The following is a 17,724-nucleotide window of genomic DNA, read 5'->3' as shown; positions in this document are numbered from 1 at the left end:
ATATAAAGGTAATAATTTAAATAATGACAAATCTAACAGGAAAAGTATAAAAGTTTATATTATAATCTCCACCATCTTAGCCATGATGTGTTGTAGTCATCAGTATCATAAAATTACCAGCTTTCTGTCTCTCAGTTCTCTGCTTTTTTGGGTGAGCATTTGTGTGGCATCTATAGTGTCTTCAGCCAATATGCAAGACATTTAGCATAGTGTCCGCTTTCACTATAGACCAAGGTATTAGATGCTCTGTTACATTAAGTAATTTTTTTTTTATAGCAAGCAGATAAACGTTTTCACTAATACTATTATTTGCATTCTGTAAATTATACCAAGATATCTGTACACTTTAACAAGCTGTTTACTATCATAAAATCAATGTTCTCTTCTTGCTGTAAAACCCTGATTTCTAAAAGCAACATTAAAATTTATCCATGTTTACCACAAGAGCAAAGTATCTGGCAACTTGACACAACATTCAGTCAGTTGATTTTGTGGACCATCTACCATACCAGAAACTAGTAAGATTTTATCAGTTAACAGTAAAATAAACAGTTGGGCCAAGTCAGGTAAAAGCTGAATGCCATGTAGACTTTTTTTTGTGGTATTTCACTCGTTACTTTATTAATGAACAAGAAAAACAAAGTGGGCTACAAATTTGTGTAAAACCTCTGGGATAGTTGAAGCAGTCTGGTACATCCCTGCAAAACTCTTACTCTACCCTTAAAAACTTAATACATTGCTTTGATGGCTCTACGTATCTTTCCATGAATACCATTCTTTTGGAGCAAATGGCAATAGCTTTTATCTCATCACAAAGGCTTTATGAAAATCAATGTAAGCTATCTACATGTTTTTGTGACTGACATTGCTTTTGAACCAGTGCAATTAGAGCAAGGACGTGTATATGTGGACTGCTCTCTGTCTGCCAAGACCAACGCTTAGCCTCTTGCAAAGTGATCCACCGTTAGTCTCGGCGAGCCGTAACAAAGAATGTGAATAAACCGGAAGCTATGTCGCCTAATGCCTCCTTTTAGTAGTTAATCTGAAATGTGAATAAACTGGAACCTATGTCGTCTAATGCCTCGTTTTAGCAGTTAACTGGAAAAAATTGTCTGCCAGCAGTCCAGGGATATTAGTTTGTGATTAGAGTAAGTGATCTACAGGGGCTATGCTTTATTCCTGAAAAAGTTAGTTCTTAACCTATGTTGTATATCATTAACACATTTGTTGAGAACTATAAATTTTACTGTAGATGTTTAGAAACGAAATATCATGTTAACTGGGCGGTTAACATGCTTCTTCACCAAGGGCTGAATAATAGTATAAAGTACTTGTACTTTGCATTTTTAGTTAAAGTTCTTTCTTTATCCTTTGAATTTTGATGAAAGTCAACAATATTTTCCTAATTCTTGGCTTCTCTACATTGGAAATCGAATCACATATTCTTTCTGATCACTACTCCTAGTAGTTTTATATGAATCTACTCAATTTACACTTTGATAACAAGGTCACCTGGGTTCATCACATAATGACTACACTGTACAAGCACAGTTATGGCTTCTGAAAAAAAAATCGAAGAGTTGCAAATGTCAAGCAACTTTTGAAAGAATTAAAGTTACATTTGAGAGACTGTTTTTACTAAGAATTGTGTAACAAAGTTATTCTAGACTTAAGGGTCTTTCCCTTAAAGATACAAACCTAACATACACAATAGTTTTTTTTTAGCAGATACCAAACATATTTCTATGAGAGATATCTTGATAAGATTTAGATTAGGTATTTCAAATCCGTACTAAGTTCTTTAAAGGTTTGTCAAAAGTTCCTAAATCTATCTCATCGTGTATCTTACTCAGTTAAAAAAAAACCTGTGCACAAAAAACAATATTAATGTATTGTCAATTACCATGGTGACTGGCCATTAAAAAATGTTGTTGAGACCATCACATAAATGCCTACCGTTTGGTGCTTGATCTGTTTTCCTCATTGTTGGAATTGAGATTTGAAGAAGACTCATTGTGTACAATGCTTTTCCACAGTGCTGTTCGGGATACCTCTTCTGAGATGTTAACCTTGTCAATGTCGGCAGTAATGGTAATGTGCTCCATGTTAAGCCCGACAGCTAAGGGGATGCTGGTGCTGCCCTCTATTAGGCTGCGTCTTTGCTGCAAAGTTTTAGAGAATGTATTAAGCGAATGTGTTTCAAAGTTGATAGGGGAAAAAAAACCCAAACTAAGCATGATCTCAAGCTCACAACACTGAAATGATAACAAAAATACCACTTTAAAAAATTTTACTAGAAGTTACAGCTTACTCTCTCATGTGTTTGACGACACAGAAATCTTTAATTCTAAAATAAAAATAAACTGCACGACAGTTCTAGTGGAACAAAAGTTTAGACCGAGACTGTGCAAGCTGGCAGTGTTTAGATGCTATTTTTGCTACTCTACTCTAATAAGAAAATTGAACACTTGATAGATGTTGAGTGGATGATGAGTATACTTCAAGACATCTACAGAAGTCTATAAAGGATCATACTTAGGAGTTCTCCTTGGCGAATAACTTGTAGACACACTGAGAACATCTCATACTGAATTACCAGGGAATTGCAGAGGGACTGCATGTTATATTACAACATTTAGATATACCAAGAACATCTCATGCTAAATTACATGAAGAAGGATTTGCAATTGTTACCTCCTCCTGCTTGATCTGTTCATCTTCCTTGGCACGCTTGTGAGCTTCAGGCATGATGTCATCCAACCATTTTAGTTCACGCTGGTCAAAGATCTTGTCCATGCCTTTTCTCACAAAGCACATTGCAAGCACCTGCATATCAAGAAACAGGATTGCCTTATTCTTCATGTATTATTAAATAAAATTTATCAACAATTCAAAAATTAATAATAGAAAAAAATATAAAACTTTACCATGAGAGGGAAGGCAATGGAGATGGACTTGACTGTCTTGATAACCCAGAGCACAACAAGACAGAGAACCTGAATGATAGTGAAGAGGTGGACACGTTTGGTCCGTACATGTCGCAGGTACAAGTAGTCTGGTTGGTATTTGGCAGGCATAAACCAGATGGAAATGCGATCCACAAGCTGCATTCCACGAAGGGAGGATACACCCATGTACAGGAAGACACCAAACAGCACTGGCATTGGGATGAACTGTGATAAAAATGTCTTTCATCAATATTGAAAGGATCTAAGTTGTCAATATGAATTTAGGAATTATTTTTCAAGTCATTAAATTTTTTTAAAGTTCTAATTTAAAAATAAAGACTACGGAATGACAACAAAAAGAGTCCTTTTAAAAGAAGAAAAAATTTAGAATAAAACAAAGAAATATAAAACAGAACCACCATAAGTTAGGCTTCCAGTAAAAAGAATAAAAATCATTGGTAAAGCATTGATCCCTGTCACTTCACAATTTAACACTACTCGCACTCACTGTATACATATGTCCCCACATGTGTTCTTTCAATCATAAATCACATAGATTTGTCGTGGGCAACGAAAATTTTATATTTAAACACACACACACGTTACTGTGAACTATATATACAGACTGGATGTCTTTCACGCCGTGGCCTGTAAATCAAATTTGACGATTGTTTTTCGAATAGTTCGCTAAAGTCCTAGTTACTCACACCGCACTGCCTGAAGTTATTGTCTGAGAAACCAAAAATAAAACTTCCTGGTAAAATCCTCCCTTTCCCTGGTCCAGAAATTAAAAGTGCAGTCTTGGCAATATTTGGCCGATGTCCACGAACAAAACTCTTAGGGGAACCATTCACAAGTTCCGATTCTTAATACGGCAAGTGCTGACACCTAGTCGACGACCACGAATATATTCTCTAGGATCAACACACAAGATCCAAAGCGAACAGTCCACACACTCCGTCCACGTCTCGTCACTTCTCCCAACCGTCTCGGCGGTTTCGTTGGGATTCCTCACTCCCAGTGGGTCCCTCAGTAGTTCCGTAACAAGGCAAGCAACTTAGTTCACTTATTACCGGCCTCTGTAACCACACGTACAGCAAGACCTCTTTCCCACCTGTCTTTCCTATCTCTTGTCTCCCCGTAGTCTGCTGTCTTTCAAAAAAATTTTCACTCTCTGTACAATCTAAAATTGCGTCATAATATGATGTCGGGTTCTGACGCGAAACCACGACACAGCAAACACACTCAAATACTGGTAAGGGCAATAATCCCTGACTACCTATTCCTAACAGTCCCACTGCTTTCTTCCATTCTCTACTCACTCTCAGAACTGAGGTCAGCATAACAGACATCCCAATGAAGAGGAAAATAGCCATTCCAGTCACTCGTTGCTCTCTGCAAGGAAAAGCAATTTTTAAGTTAAAACAAAACAAACAAATAACAAGCAAACAAACTCAACCATTGCTTGCCGGGTACTCATTTCATAATGCCTCGCTGTCACCAAGTAATGGCAAATAAGCACTAACAACTTACACCCACAACCACCACATTAATATCTGTATATTCATATTCTGATTCTACCAGCACTTGTCACAGAAACTCAAACGGCCTCAAAAACATCCCTAATTGGTGCTACACTTTTGCGTATTGAAAAAAAGCTAATGCACCTATTTTAATTCACTGCAATTCAGTAACTTTCAGAGTTTTTGGAAAGGTTGGAGTGAGGTGAAAAAGTCTGCTTTGAATCTTGACTTAAAAACTCTTCTTTCCAGCTACTCTCCTAACCTGACACCAAGGAACTTTGGCTGTTCACCAGGTGCAGAACACTGTGACTCCTTCTTCAAGCTGTTCACATGGTTGATGGACAGAACAGTAGCCGCAACAAACCAGGGCAGACCCAGAAATGAGCAGATGATGATTAGCACCGCTACAATGAAGAGATCCAAGTGATAACCACCTCCTTTCTGTTTCAGACAAACACAGACATTGATCCAAGTCCAGTTTCATTCCTCAATGATTACAAAAAACCCTTAGCTCAAACAGAATTTTGCCATTCTTGAGTCACAAGAATGGAATTGTCAAACAGTACTCACTTTGAAAATATTCTTAACAGTGTAAACAGTTAAAAAAAAAAGTGTTGGGGGGGGGGTTGGTTGATTTGTTTTTTGGGGGGAAAGGGGTTGAAGCAGGGTAGATTGATGCATGTAGGATTTTGATACAAAAAAAGTATGAAAACAATGCATGACTTAACACATTAAAAATATTAGGGGTTTACCACTACTTTATTTTGGTATTTGTTATCGGTGTAACCTAGCACATGAATGACAGTATTCATGATGCATTAATTTACCTATTTTAAAATATTATATGTATTTTAACTGTTATGAAAATCAACTTTTTTTCTTTTGCTCTCTAAAACAGCTATGGAGTTCCCCATACATTCAGCATTCACTATTGTAACCTATTTTTTAGAAGGGTAAGTAGTCAAGATGATACAAGCATCCATTAAAAATTATAAACACATTTAAACAAATGACTACAAGGAATAGCAACAATAAAGTACCTTTAGCTTGTTCTCTCTTCGGTTTACAATGACAGCTGTAATTTGCTGGTCCATGAAGATCAGGATGGTAGCTAGGCATGCAGGAATAATTGCAGCAATGGTTGTCCACCAAGGATTATGACCCACAGGGCTGATAAACCATACCCGGCTAGGATTGGTTGGCTGAAGAGAAAAAGAGTCAACATATTTATGCCACTTGTGCATGCTACAATGTTTAAAATTACAAAAATATCCTATTGCTCCCCCAAAAAAGAGTTGTGCTTCCTTTCAGTGAGATTGGTGCTAAGTCTTTAAGTTAATTTGCTGTTTCTCAAATGCGAGAAATTCTCAATGGTATCAAAAGAAGAAAATCTTTATTATATTTCTTCGTTAAAAATTAGATGCTTTGCACATCATGGGTGGAAAAACCCAATGTCAAAAAGAGTATCTTGTACAAAGTTCTAAAAAAACAAATAAACTATGCAAAAATATCATGCTGAGAGGGTAGGGGGCAAATATATCTAGCACATGGTAGATAAATCCAAGCAACAATTCAGCAACATGAAATGTACTTTTTACAGTAAACTGTACTGCATTAATTTTTTTTTTTTTTTTATAAATTTAAATCCAGAGTTGGTTGAAGAAGTTTATGATTATCTAGATCAGTGGTTCTCAAAGTATTTCGGACCGCGGACCACTTTCCTTAAGTAAAAAATATGGCGGACCACAAAGTCATAAAAATTAGTCTGTACTATGAATTTCAAATTTAAATTGCCGCATTTGTTTCATTACCATTCAAAACTAAATGTCCTTTTGTGACAGCAGTATAGTAATAAGTTGACATAAAACTACCTCGTTCTTTGTAATTAAAATGTTAATGCGAGGAATGCATCACTTTAAACATCACTTTGCTGACATATGACTACTGTCAGCCGCGGACCACCTGACTTATGCCCACGGACCACTAGTGGTCCGCGGACCACACTTTGAGAACCACTGATCTAGATAACTGCAAGAAAAGGTTTTCAGAAATCTGATTGCACATAAAATAGAGATAAGCTTTAAAAGGATTTAATTTCACCGCACCTCAGAATTTTGGCAATTTTTTTTTTTTTTGGAAGGGGGGGCGGGGCATTACTGTCCACTTAAATATATTGAACAGCCCAAAAATGCAGGTAAAATTACTCACTGCAAAATCATCTGGTACATGCAGCTTGGGAGTAGGAACAGCCCACCAAGAAGTCTATCAGTACCATTAGCAAAATAGCAATTAGTACTGCAAAGTCATTCACAGTAGATCGAACCTGCAAAACAGTGTTTATAAGAAAGTAGTAATCAGTAGTGTTCTGCTAGCCCAATACCCTTCACTTTATATTTATCTATGTTACCTATTATTTCATTATGGAAAATTCTATCATTTGCAAAGAATGTCACTTCTATTTTTTTAATGACATTTACCACACTGGTTTCAGCTAATATCATAGCCATTATAACTTTTGGTCACTGTTTGTTGATAAACTAGGAGTCAAAATTATACAGTGAAGATCCTGGATGCCATGAGTTCAAACAGAGTGTTATTGACTTCTCGCATTAAATTGGTGACTTCATTTGAGTCTCCAACTCAAAATTTAAAAGGTACATCTTGCACAGTTGTTGACTCTCTAAAAGTTACAACAGGATGGAAAATCTGATTATACTGCTCATAACATTATAGTTAAAAAATACCCACATACAATTAACTTACGATTGTTGGGAAGAATGAAGCGTTTCTGAATAACTTCAGCGAATAGGCGAGTGTGAATGTTCCAATGAAGAGAAGGACAGAGAAAAAGAAAATGTCCGCAAAATATTTTGGTGTATCGCATCCACCGCCTATAAGAGTCCCATTAAAGTCTGCGCAGTTCTGTTCAGTAATGTCAGAGGCAGAAATATTCGCACCCAATGTTATATTGATGAGGTCACAGGAGCAGTTGTAGTTAAGTGGAATCTCAGGATGTCGTCTAAACGGGTAGTCGGAAGAAATGCGCAACAGCTTCTGAAAGGCTTCCACAATGAAGATCAAAGAAATGAGGGCAGCAAATGACTCCTCAGTGAAGCGCGTGATAAACCGCACCAGTGCTGACAGATCAAAAGCAACCATCACTAATAAGGCAACGCCTGTCCAAATACCGATCCACAATCGCATCTCCAGGTAGTTCCACTCCCGAGCTCTATAACAAGAAGAATGGCAGCCATGCCATATATGTCATTTAAAATCCAACTATATTAATTTAAGACACTGGTTAATTTTTTAGATTATGAGTAGCAGTGTAAAAAACTTACTAGAATTGTGGACAAACTTTGCCTGTACATGAAGGAGAAAATGCTGATGCAAAAACTGACAAAACATTATGCCAGCATATGCTGGTGCCAGTCTAGTACTGAGTATATATGCCAATGACTTGAAACAAAGGACTGCTGTGCTGTGCTGCGCTTGTGTTGCTAATATACTAGATATTGTATTCTTGCGTGTATGATTTCACTTTACACACTTAACATAGTCAACATTGCTGGGAAATATCTCGAACTATTCAGCATAATTCTTGCACAGAGTGTATCCTAAATTAATAAGACTACTTACTTGCAGAACTGGTGAAGAATTGTTTCAAACACCAACACTGGCCCTGTGCTGCCCATAATAGTCATGGGTTGACCAGCAAAGAGAGAGTATATTATACCACAGATAGCCCCTGACATGATGCTCTCCAATGCAGCCTACGTGACAAATCACAAATCAAGAGCAAAAAGTAACAACAGCATACAAACATGAATGCACACACTAAAGCACATCAAAATCCACACTCTGACAATCCATTCAATCTCAATTATTAAGAGTGTAAGGAAGACTGTCAGACTAAAAAAAAACCTCTTCCCTTAATCATCTTTTTGTTTTCTCGGGTAGGAGTGTTTAAAGTTTTAGTCAACTCATTAAGCTAAAATTATCATCTTGACTTGGTAATAGCTGTTTCTTCAAGCATAGAAAGCTGTTTAGATCTAAAATGATGGAGCATTAACAGTCAATATTTATGAGTCCATCAAGTTTTCTACACCAGCAAAGACCAGGATTACTCAGATAACGACCAAAACTATTTTGTTTAGGAAAACACTTGTGAAGCATTATGTCTTCCAGTACTGAGGCATGACCTCTTTCTCTTATGCAGTAAGTTTGGCAAAATAACTTCATGGCAACTAGCTATCTTATTTTAAATGTACCCCTCAGGATGATCAACAGCAAATCAGACAATGCCTAGGAAACCTCGAGCTGAAACCCATCCATTTCCATAACATCTCATATTTCTTTGTAAAGCAAGTACCCACTGGTTGCTTGGAGGTGAGAGGGAGTACTCCAGCAGACATTCCATGCAAACTTTGAGCATGTGACCTGATCAAAGTCTACTAATCATGTGATTATGGAACCTTTCTAAATGCAACAAATATCACATAATAGTCTATTTCTCTAGTGATGGTACTTTAAAAAAATTACCATATTATTATCAGTTGCATCTCCAAGTAGACCTCCAAAGGTGATAATTGGTGTGAGACAGGCAAAGTAGAGGAAAATAAAAGTGGCTAAACACTGAATATGCAAAGCATCCTTGAAGTCACTTAAGTACCAGGGTAATTTTCGCTGGATGTCTTCTCGTAACCACCAAACAGTCTGTAAGATTAGAGATAACCATAAACATTTAGTGGGTGTACACACCACCCCCCCTCAAAAAAAAAAAAAAAAAAAGGAAAAAAACCACCAACAAACAAAAAACCACCAACACTTTATTTTTTTTTTTAAACTATCTTTGCACGAATGTTGTAGGTGACTATTAAAAAGATGTAGATTTCACCTTCAAGTTGCAAACTCGAGCTCATATAATGTAACTGGTTATACAGCCCAGGCACCAAGAACGTAACTGAAGGCCAAGTGGCAACAAACATAAGTTTCCTACAGCATATCATCTGAGACAGCTGAAGATTTGTATATGCATACACACATATTTATAATATTTTCATATAAATTACATTTTATTTGGATGTGTGATAAATCCACAACTTCTGATTGCAAGAAGCTAAGAATTGAACCAAAGGATGGGCATTGACTATAAATACAAACCTTCCCGTGCGTACAAGTGTTGGATCAGTGTGGTCTTCAGCCTCGTCATCTATAGCTGGCTTGCCATTGGGTTGTGGCGGAGTTGAAGATGGCAGTTTTCGGCCTTCCTATGAGGCAAGAAATAAGTGGTTACAAATGTGTGGTTTATTGTTATCAAACTTGTCCATTCACTAAATATATCTGCCATGATCTACTATGCATTATACAACAGTGATAAATTTACAGTAAGGGCTAAAATCTGACCTTGCCTGTACATTCTCAAATTCTCTATATATTGCACAAATGCTTGCAATACAGCATGCATCATACACAACCCTCATCAAATTCTCTAGGGTAATTCCTGGTACAGGACTGTTTTCCTGACAGCTATTATGGTTCTGATAGCTATTCACCATTTATCACACACTATATGCATCTAAATAAATGGAACTCATTTTGATTTGAAGAAACATTCCTTCAACCAAGCATAATTTTGGATTATATAATTCAAAGATTTTGGTGCCCCCTTACTCACCTGAGATGGTACGCTTTTAGGTGGCTCAATTCGTATACTTGGATCCCACTCTCCAGGGGGAAGTACAGTCACCTGGTCTAAAAATTCATCTATTCCAGCCAGCAGATCTTCTCGGTTATGTGCATGGTATGCAACATCATGGAAAATCTGCATGAAGGTATTTTCTAATTTTTATTTTATCAAATGAAATAATAGAAGTATCTGATTTTTAAAAAAATCATTTTTCAATAATTTCCTAGCCTAACTACCAACAATGGTCTTTCTTACAACTATTTGATCTACCATTCAAATGAAAAAGAAATTAATCTTATTTGACTACATTATCCACCACAAGATAATTTACAAATCTGCTGTTTCACTAGATCAACTTCCACAGCATGTGATTGCTTTTCTTCATTTGTGAAATATTCTGAAAAGCATTTGAAAATTTGACAAGGCTCTAAATATCATCACTTACAATTTTAGAATCTTCTCATAACTGAAACTCATAATGAACTTTTCATGAAAAATGCAAATAGGGTTATTGCAATAATTTTTTTAAATACTTGTTTTTACTACAAGTAATTGACTAACATTCTGTAGATATAATTTTACAAGCTTTTATTAAATTTAGATACTAATGAAAAGAAGGCAGATGATTATAAAAGAACAAATATGATCATTAGCTAACACCTATTTATTCCAACATCTATCTTACAAGCAACAAATTACTTGACTGCCCCTTACCTCATCTGACATGAGTGTTGCAATTGAACGTCCAATTTCATGGAACTTATTCTGGTTGCCAACAGGGCCAAGAAGGATGAAGACAAATCGTGTTGGGACAGGTACTTCAGTTAGATCACCCAAAATGGTGGACTTGGAAAGTCGGACAAATGCAACAATCTGATAAGTCAGAAAGTCCACTTCGCCGAACCAAAATGTTGGAAGCTTCTGCACCAGGTGGAATCTTCTTCATGAAATGCAAGTTCTGAGTGAACATAATCAGATATTTTTTTATCACTAAAGAAAGCCCAGCAAAGTTAATCATTAAGGAACATCTTTAAGTACTGACCAGAAGATGTCAAGAATCATCTTGGATAAAGTGAATGCATCAATCACAATGACTACTACTTAAGTACAGGTATTGTTGGAACCAGCATCCCCTGTGTAAAGACATTGAATGATTACTTTTTAGCCAATCATAAACATTAAAAGCACATTCAGGAAAACAATAATACAATTTCTTATAATCAACGTATATGTTAATGAAACCTATTCTATTGACAAAATTCTTGCTACTGATGGCACACTATTTAATCTCATCATGGTACAATTAACCTGACAAAATTCATGGCTATTTCTATCCATAAATATGGTACTCATATTACAGAGTATATATATGTGTACATTTGCATATTCATCTACGTATATGAAACACACACTCTCTTTCACTTGTACAGATGTTGTCCATTTCTCCCTTTTTCATTTGTATTCTTTGAAAATGAAGCTTCAACATGGAAAAAAACTTTTGATCAGTTAAGCTAAAAGGTTGAAGTACTAATATGAAAAAAAACCTTCTACATAGAATAAAATAAAGACAAAGAATATATATACACTACATATTTCATAAAGTTATAAAGGAAATTAAATATTAGGGTATTTTTTAAGTCTAGCAATAGTCTTGTGACTTGATTATTTGAAATGGAAGTTGCACTCTAACTTAATGCATGTCTGCAAATGCTTATCCTCATATATTCCTGTTCATGCATGGTAGGTTAGACACATCCCCCTGCACACGCACTCTCACAACGTGTGAGTGATAGGTGAATCTGTTAGTGTTTAAAGTGAAAAATATTAAAAGATGATTAGAAACTCTCTTTGCAATCATTCTGTATATAAGCAGTCACACAAAAATAAACAGGTAAGGGACAGAAACAAAAAAAAAGAGATATGTAATATTAGTATGAGCACAGTTCTTTCACTTAACAGCACATCTCAAATAACTCTTTATGGCAATAATGACATTTACACTACAGAATAATGAATTTTTATTGGGCTGCTTTATTTTATATATATACAAAGTTAAAATAAATTTTCCTTCTGCAGGAGCCTAGCAAAAATGATACTTGTTTTCTTTATCTTCTCTAATTTATTACCTATTTAGTTATTTTGGCTCTTGCAAGAGTTAACTTACCTAACAAAGCCAAGCCAAAGCCCAAAAGCTTTTAACTGTAAACTGAAAATAGCATTCAATCACTGCTACTTTTAAATGACTGGGCTACAGCTCTTGCCTTGGATATTGTTAAAGGTATGCAAGAGTGCTATTTCCCTCCCATTTCTGTTCTCGGGTATACAAAAACAGCAAACAGAAATAAATCATAAACACAGATGTCATGAATATACATAAATATGCTTGAAATTCAAGGCTACAGCAAACAGGAAAGCTAATTAGGTATGCCCATGATATTTATGATACTGTGACTTTGATCTCTTTCTGTGCAAGGTAATATTTATAGGCTTGTCTGTTGAGAGCACACGAACAGAGAAGTGGTGGTTGTTAAATGCCTGGATTTGGAGAACACTGTCTTGTATTAGCTCAAGCTAAAGAAAAAAAAAAGGTTTACACTCTTGCAGACCTTTAAGCCTTTGATGCTATACTTCATCACTTCAGAAGAAATGTCCACTTTAAAGTAAATATAATAAACATACCACAATTGTTTTCAAATGCTGCACAACCCCTGATTTCTATGTATTGCTCAAGTCTGAAAACCTCTCATTCACCCTAGCTTTACCTAGAATTCTATATTTGTGTGTGTATGCACATCTGCACATGCATCCTTCTGTGCATGTGAGCAAATACATCATCATCATCATCTCAGTCTATTTATTTAGGTATTTTATCCAAAATACCAGAAATAAAACCAAATACAGTGATTAAAGTGATTTGGTATCAGAAAGGGTTAAACGGCTTTCAGGAAGAATACATTCAAGCCACAGGACTTCTGGGTCAAATAATACAGACAGTCTACAACATGCACTAGTCAGTATTACAGTTGACTGTCTCATCAGTGTGGCAAGTATCTATACCAACAAATGAAGATTTTCCACTTGCCACGCATGCCTGCTCACCAACATATTTCTTTTTTCACTGGCTGTGCGAGCTAGCATGACGTCAAATTGACAGGAAGGGGGACGACACTCCTCAGGCAGGTCGTATAGCTGTAGTTTGACAGAAAATAGTTTTGTGCACAACAGTTCCAGTTCCTTTTCATTATTTCCTTACCCCACAAAAAATTAGTTTTCAACTAATTTTCCTTTTAACTTAGGATCATGCTTATATCTACAGGCTACTATGTAGGCATATCTTCCAATCACATTCAGGATGATAATATTATATTGATATCAGTATACTCTTCGTTTGTTCACTGCTTGCATTTGCTACCTATTTGAACTAACTGTAGTGACATCAGACATTTATATATAGAGCATGCGTTAACGAATTATAAAAAATAAGATTTATTATATTCTTATTATTTCTGATCAAAATCCATTTCTTTAAAATACATTGACTTATGCCTTCTGATTTCATGCAACTAGCTGGGATTCAAAGTATGCATTTTTGGAGTCTTGTTGTAATAACTTGCTCAGTTCTCATTTACTTGACAATTAGGGCAATCAGGTGGGCTTGTCATATTAAACATGCTTCTTTTAGCTTGTCTCCAACAGAAATATTCATAACAGATATTTTTGTGTTACAGTTACATCTGTATAAACATGTACAATAACTTAAAAATGAAAATGTCTTAAAATGGGTGAACAAAAACACAGAAAGTGAGGATAAAAATGTCTTTTTGCTTTCAAACGATTACACGCTCGAGTGTCTGGCTTTTTTTTGGAAGAGTGGAATGTGGGAGGTAGAAGGAAGGAGTAACATATCTGATCTAGAAAACATTTTTGAAATCTTGCATCCAGTGTTTGCCAAAAAGATTCTGCCATCTTCCTGGTGCAATAATTTCAGCCACAGTACATAAATATTAAACATATATGCGTATATTTAGCAAATACGTGCACAAAATATCAATATATTCAACAATAATAAAGTGGGAAGGGGAAGGCAGTCACAATGTGCATATCAGCAAGAGCTAGAGCAGCATGCATGAAGTCTGATATTTATCCTGACACTTACTTTTGCCACAAAGGGCTTGCTACTATCAGTTTACTTCTGTTGCATGAAAATGTCCATAAACTATTCCCTCCCCTCATCTAAGGCTGACAAATTTATTTATGCATGCAATATAAAATTGATAATGCTGTCATACTAAGTAACTCTCTGGTTTTCTAGTAGGATAATGAATGATATATTTATTTTTACAACTGCTTATAAATTAGTGTTTTGAGTTTATTTCCACATCAATTTTTGCTATAAATTATAAGCAAAGAGTAAACAAAAGAAGCAATATAAATGGGTTTACTGCTGCTTCTAAGATGAAGGTCAGTTTAAAAAGAATTACACAAATAAAATGCCTGCAAAACTATGTTCTGCTATAATCCATAATACAAAAATGTCTAATCAGTATGTTATGATAATAAAGCATACATGATATTTAAATTTTTGGTCAGCTTTCTTTTTTCACTTTTTCAGCAATGTAACATTAATGTTATAAAGCTATCTTGACACAAAAACGAATAAAAAAATAAAACAAAAAAGAATGCAGAAAGCAAAGAAGCAACAATGTTCTCGATTTTCTGACTCACCTGCATCTGCATAAAAGAAATGTGGACACATTAGTGTTTTTCTCTTTATCAATTGAAACTGAGTAAGGCTACAACCAAATTAAAAAACAAAAATTATGCATGCCAGTCACACAGTGGCAAGCGTAAAATACTCAAATGGAGGTAGACAGGAGTTAGTCTGCTCCATTCTGGTCTCTAAGGTGAACATTAGCTACATCATGCCCAAAGGCAGTGTGCAAGTGATGCAACAGTCCTAGTTAACTCATGCACAGTGCACCACTTAAGAGTCCGCAGTGACACCAAGAGGTTATCTCACCTGGACATAGTCTAACTACTGCTAGAACTAGAATCACGTTTTTGCAAGGGCCTGAACATGGCAAACAAAAATATCTAACAGTCCATGGAAGGTACATTTCCTCTTTATCTACACATCATCACAGGCATACAAACCCCTTTCACACCCACAATTTCAGCAACGGTTTTCAGTCTTTCTACCCTGTTTCATTTGTTGCTATTTATTTTCTAGATAGTCAAAGGCTCATGCTGTATCACCACAATACTAAACGCTCTCTAAGACAAAACTATAACTTTCACACATACCCTATGAGATGATGACTCTGTCATTCCTTCAGAAAGGGCATTGCCAGTGTTTGCAAATGATGCACTTGGTGCAAGTGTGTTTCCATCGGTTGCACAACCACTGCCAGTTCGTGTGAGACCTGCCATGTTGGGGGTGCTCTTGGCCCCCATTTTATCTTCCCCTGAATAAATATGATATAATGAGTCTGTATTTCTATAATTTATAAAATAATTAAATAGGCAGAAGCAAAAAATATTTTGTCCTTCTGCAGGAAATAGACTTTGAATGATTTGAACTCTAGACAACTGATTATACTACTGAATGCAGTAATTCCTTCCTTCGATCTTGACTAAAAGTTAAAGTAAAAATCTACGACCTTCACCAACAATGTGCCATAAAATTTGTTGTGTACTACTGTAAATGGGATTCCCATGGGTGACAAATCAGTTAAAATAAGAAGTGAGTCTGCCTCATACGATGCAAAATGAAGTCCATCTTCTTAAGACCCAAACTTAAGAGTATCACAACAGCATAAGCACCTTGTGCCACCAGAGACTTGGGTTCTGAATATTTCTTGCCAATATCTGCCAAGGAGCGCACAAAAGGCAAGTGAATACGACTCCCTCCTTCGTCCTTATGACGTACACGCTTCTCATTCTGGTGTCGATGCTTCATCATAAGGATTTCCCAAACATTGTCACGCAGGGAGTTCTCTAACTGATTAGCAGCGATCATGCTGTCAAGAACAAGACCTGCAATGGCATAAAATTATCACAAAGCATTACTATAATCCAAGAAACACCACCACTACAAGAATAACTGCTAACAAAGAATACAAATATCAATTTTTCTGCTACTCAAAAGTGAAACTGGAACCACAAACCTGAAGCAGCCTAATTTCTGCACCAACTTCTTCAGCATTAAGCATTTAAATGACTTTGAAAACTAGTTTGATTGTGCCAAGAGACTCTCTCCACAATGAAACAATAAAATGACGAAGACAACTGCTTTATATCTATTATTGAAAGATGTGAACATTTTATAATCTTTCTTCTGCATCAGAAAAAAATAAAACACCATATAAAATACAAATACAAAAAATTACAAATAAGACAGGCTAAAATCTATACAATAAACCAATTATATGATGGTGTCAATTTCCTTCTCCACAAAATATGCCGATTTATGTGTAATCCTATTCTAATCATTCAAATTAAAGGAATGGAAAGATATAATCTGTAATGCATACACTGTAATACCTATTCCTGTAAAAGTTCCCTAAAATATCTTAATAGATCCAATGTCTTCTATGCTTTAAAAGGTAATTACAAGCAAAACAGAAGTTTTAGAACATGGTTCAGACCTATGACTTGATCCAGAGTCACAGCATCCACATCCAACATGACAGTGCCTTGCAATAGAGAACATCGCAGCTCAAACAGTGAGTGGAGAGACAGCGTGGCTACATGAGGCTTGGACCAACGCTCACCTCCCTCTTCAACATCTTCCTCAAACTTGATCCATCTGTCATGAGATAAACATGTAAATTTGTAGTGTTTCCACTATTTGTGGACTAACAGAAATAACCCTATGGGTACACCACATCTCTGTGAAACAAATTTAAGGTACGACTTGCAAAACAGCATTTTACTACTTAAGGTAAAATAACTGATGAAAATCACTATATTCAAGAAGCACTAAGGGCCATTCTCATCTCTGAAAATTAAAATTTAAGTCAAATAGTTGAGATGATGCATTTCTGGTGTTTACTACTGATGTATGCATAACAATAAATATATCCCTATCCCATTTAATAACATTTTATACTTCTACAACAATTTTAAAATTACAGTGCTGTCAGAACCTCCAACTTTCTACATCAAACAAACTCATATTTCAGTTTGAAGGCCAAAGTTGTGCATGAATTTTCTTAATATTTAAATTAAAGCTGTGCTAATGGCCACATGAATAGCCTCAAAAGTACCATTCAAAGAGCCATATAATAGCCTATTTGATTGAGATATTTACATATATTTAGGAATAATGTTCAGATATCCCATGCATGTAGCTAGGTCAGTGGTTCTTAACCTTCTTGAGGTACTGAACCCACAAGTTTCATATGCACATTCATCCAACCCTTCTTTAATGTCATCACGAATTGCGGGTGTGTCTTAACCTCCGTGGCGGAGGCTCGGCCGAACCCCTGAGACCGACTCACCGAACCCCTAGGGTTTGATCGAACCCCAGTTAAGAACCACTGAGCTAGGTAGATTCAATATC

At 35.9% G+C, this 17,724-nt stretch overlaps 1 protein-coding gene across 1 annotated transcript in view; it reads right to left on the bottom strand.

Annotated features, from left to right (window-relative positions):
• LOC112555713 (sodium-driven chloride bicarbonate exchanger-like) overlaps window positions 1-17,724 on the bottom strand; it is a 50,331-nt gene that overhangs the window by 7,092 nt on the left and 25,515 nt on the right. Inside the window, 21 exon segments of the mRNA XM_025224245.1 lie at window positions 1,957-2,162; window positions 2,695-2,826; window positions 2,928-3,173; window positions 4,271-4,343; window positions 4,734-4,912; window positions 5,512-5,673; window positions 6,680-6,718; window positions 6,720-6,794; window positions 7,235-7,700; window positions 8,111-8,244; window positions 9,014-9,174; window positions 9,177-9,187; window positions 9,635-9,741; window positions 10,149-10,295; window positions 10,875-11,060; window positions 11,062-11,118; window positions 13,260-13,349; window positions 14,886-14,891; window positions 15,465-15,625; window positions 15,984-16,196; window positions 16,808-16,968. Coding sequence (XP_025080030.1) covers window positions 1,957-2,162; window positions 2,695-2,826; window positions 2,928-3,173; window positions 4,271-4,343; window positions 4,734-4,912; window positions 5,512-5,673; window positions 6,680-6,718; window positions 6,720-6,794; window positions 7,235-7,700; window positions 8,111-8,244; window positions 9,014-9,174; window positions 9,177-9,187; window positions 9,635-9,741; window positions 10,149-10,295; window positions 10,875-11,060; window positions 11,062-11,118; window positions 13,260-13,349; window positions 14,886-14,891; window positions 15,465-15,625; window positions 15,984-16,196; window positions 16,808-16,968 — 3,012 coding nt within the window.

The sequence above is a fragment of the Pomacea canaliculata genome, linkage group LG1, assembly GCF_003073045.1.
Source record: "Pomacea canaliculata isolate SZHN2017 linkage group LG1, ASM307304v1, whole genome shotgun sequence".
NCBI lineage: Eukaryota > Metazoa > Mollusca > Gastropoda > Architaenioglossa > Ampullariidae > Pomacea > Pomacea canaliculata.
The sequence above is the reverse complement of the archived record's forward strand: the minus strand, read 5'-3'. Positions and strand labels throughout refer to the sequence as shown.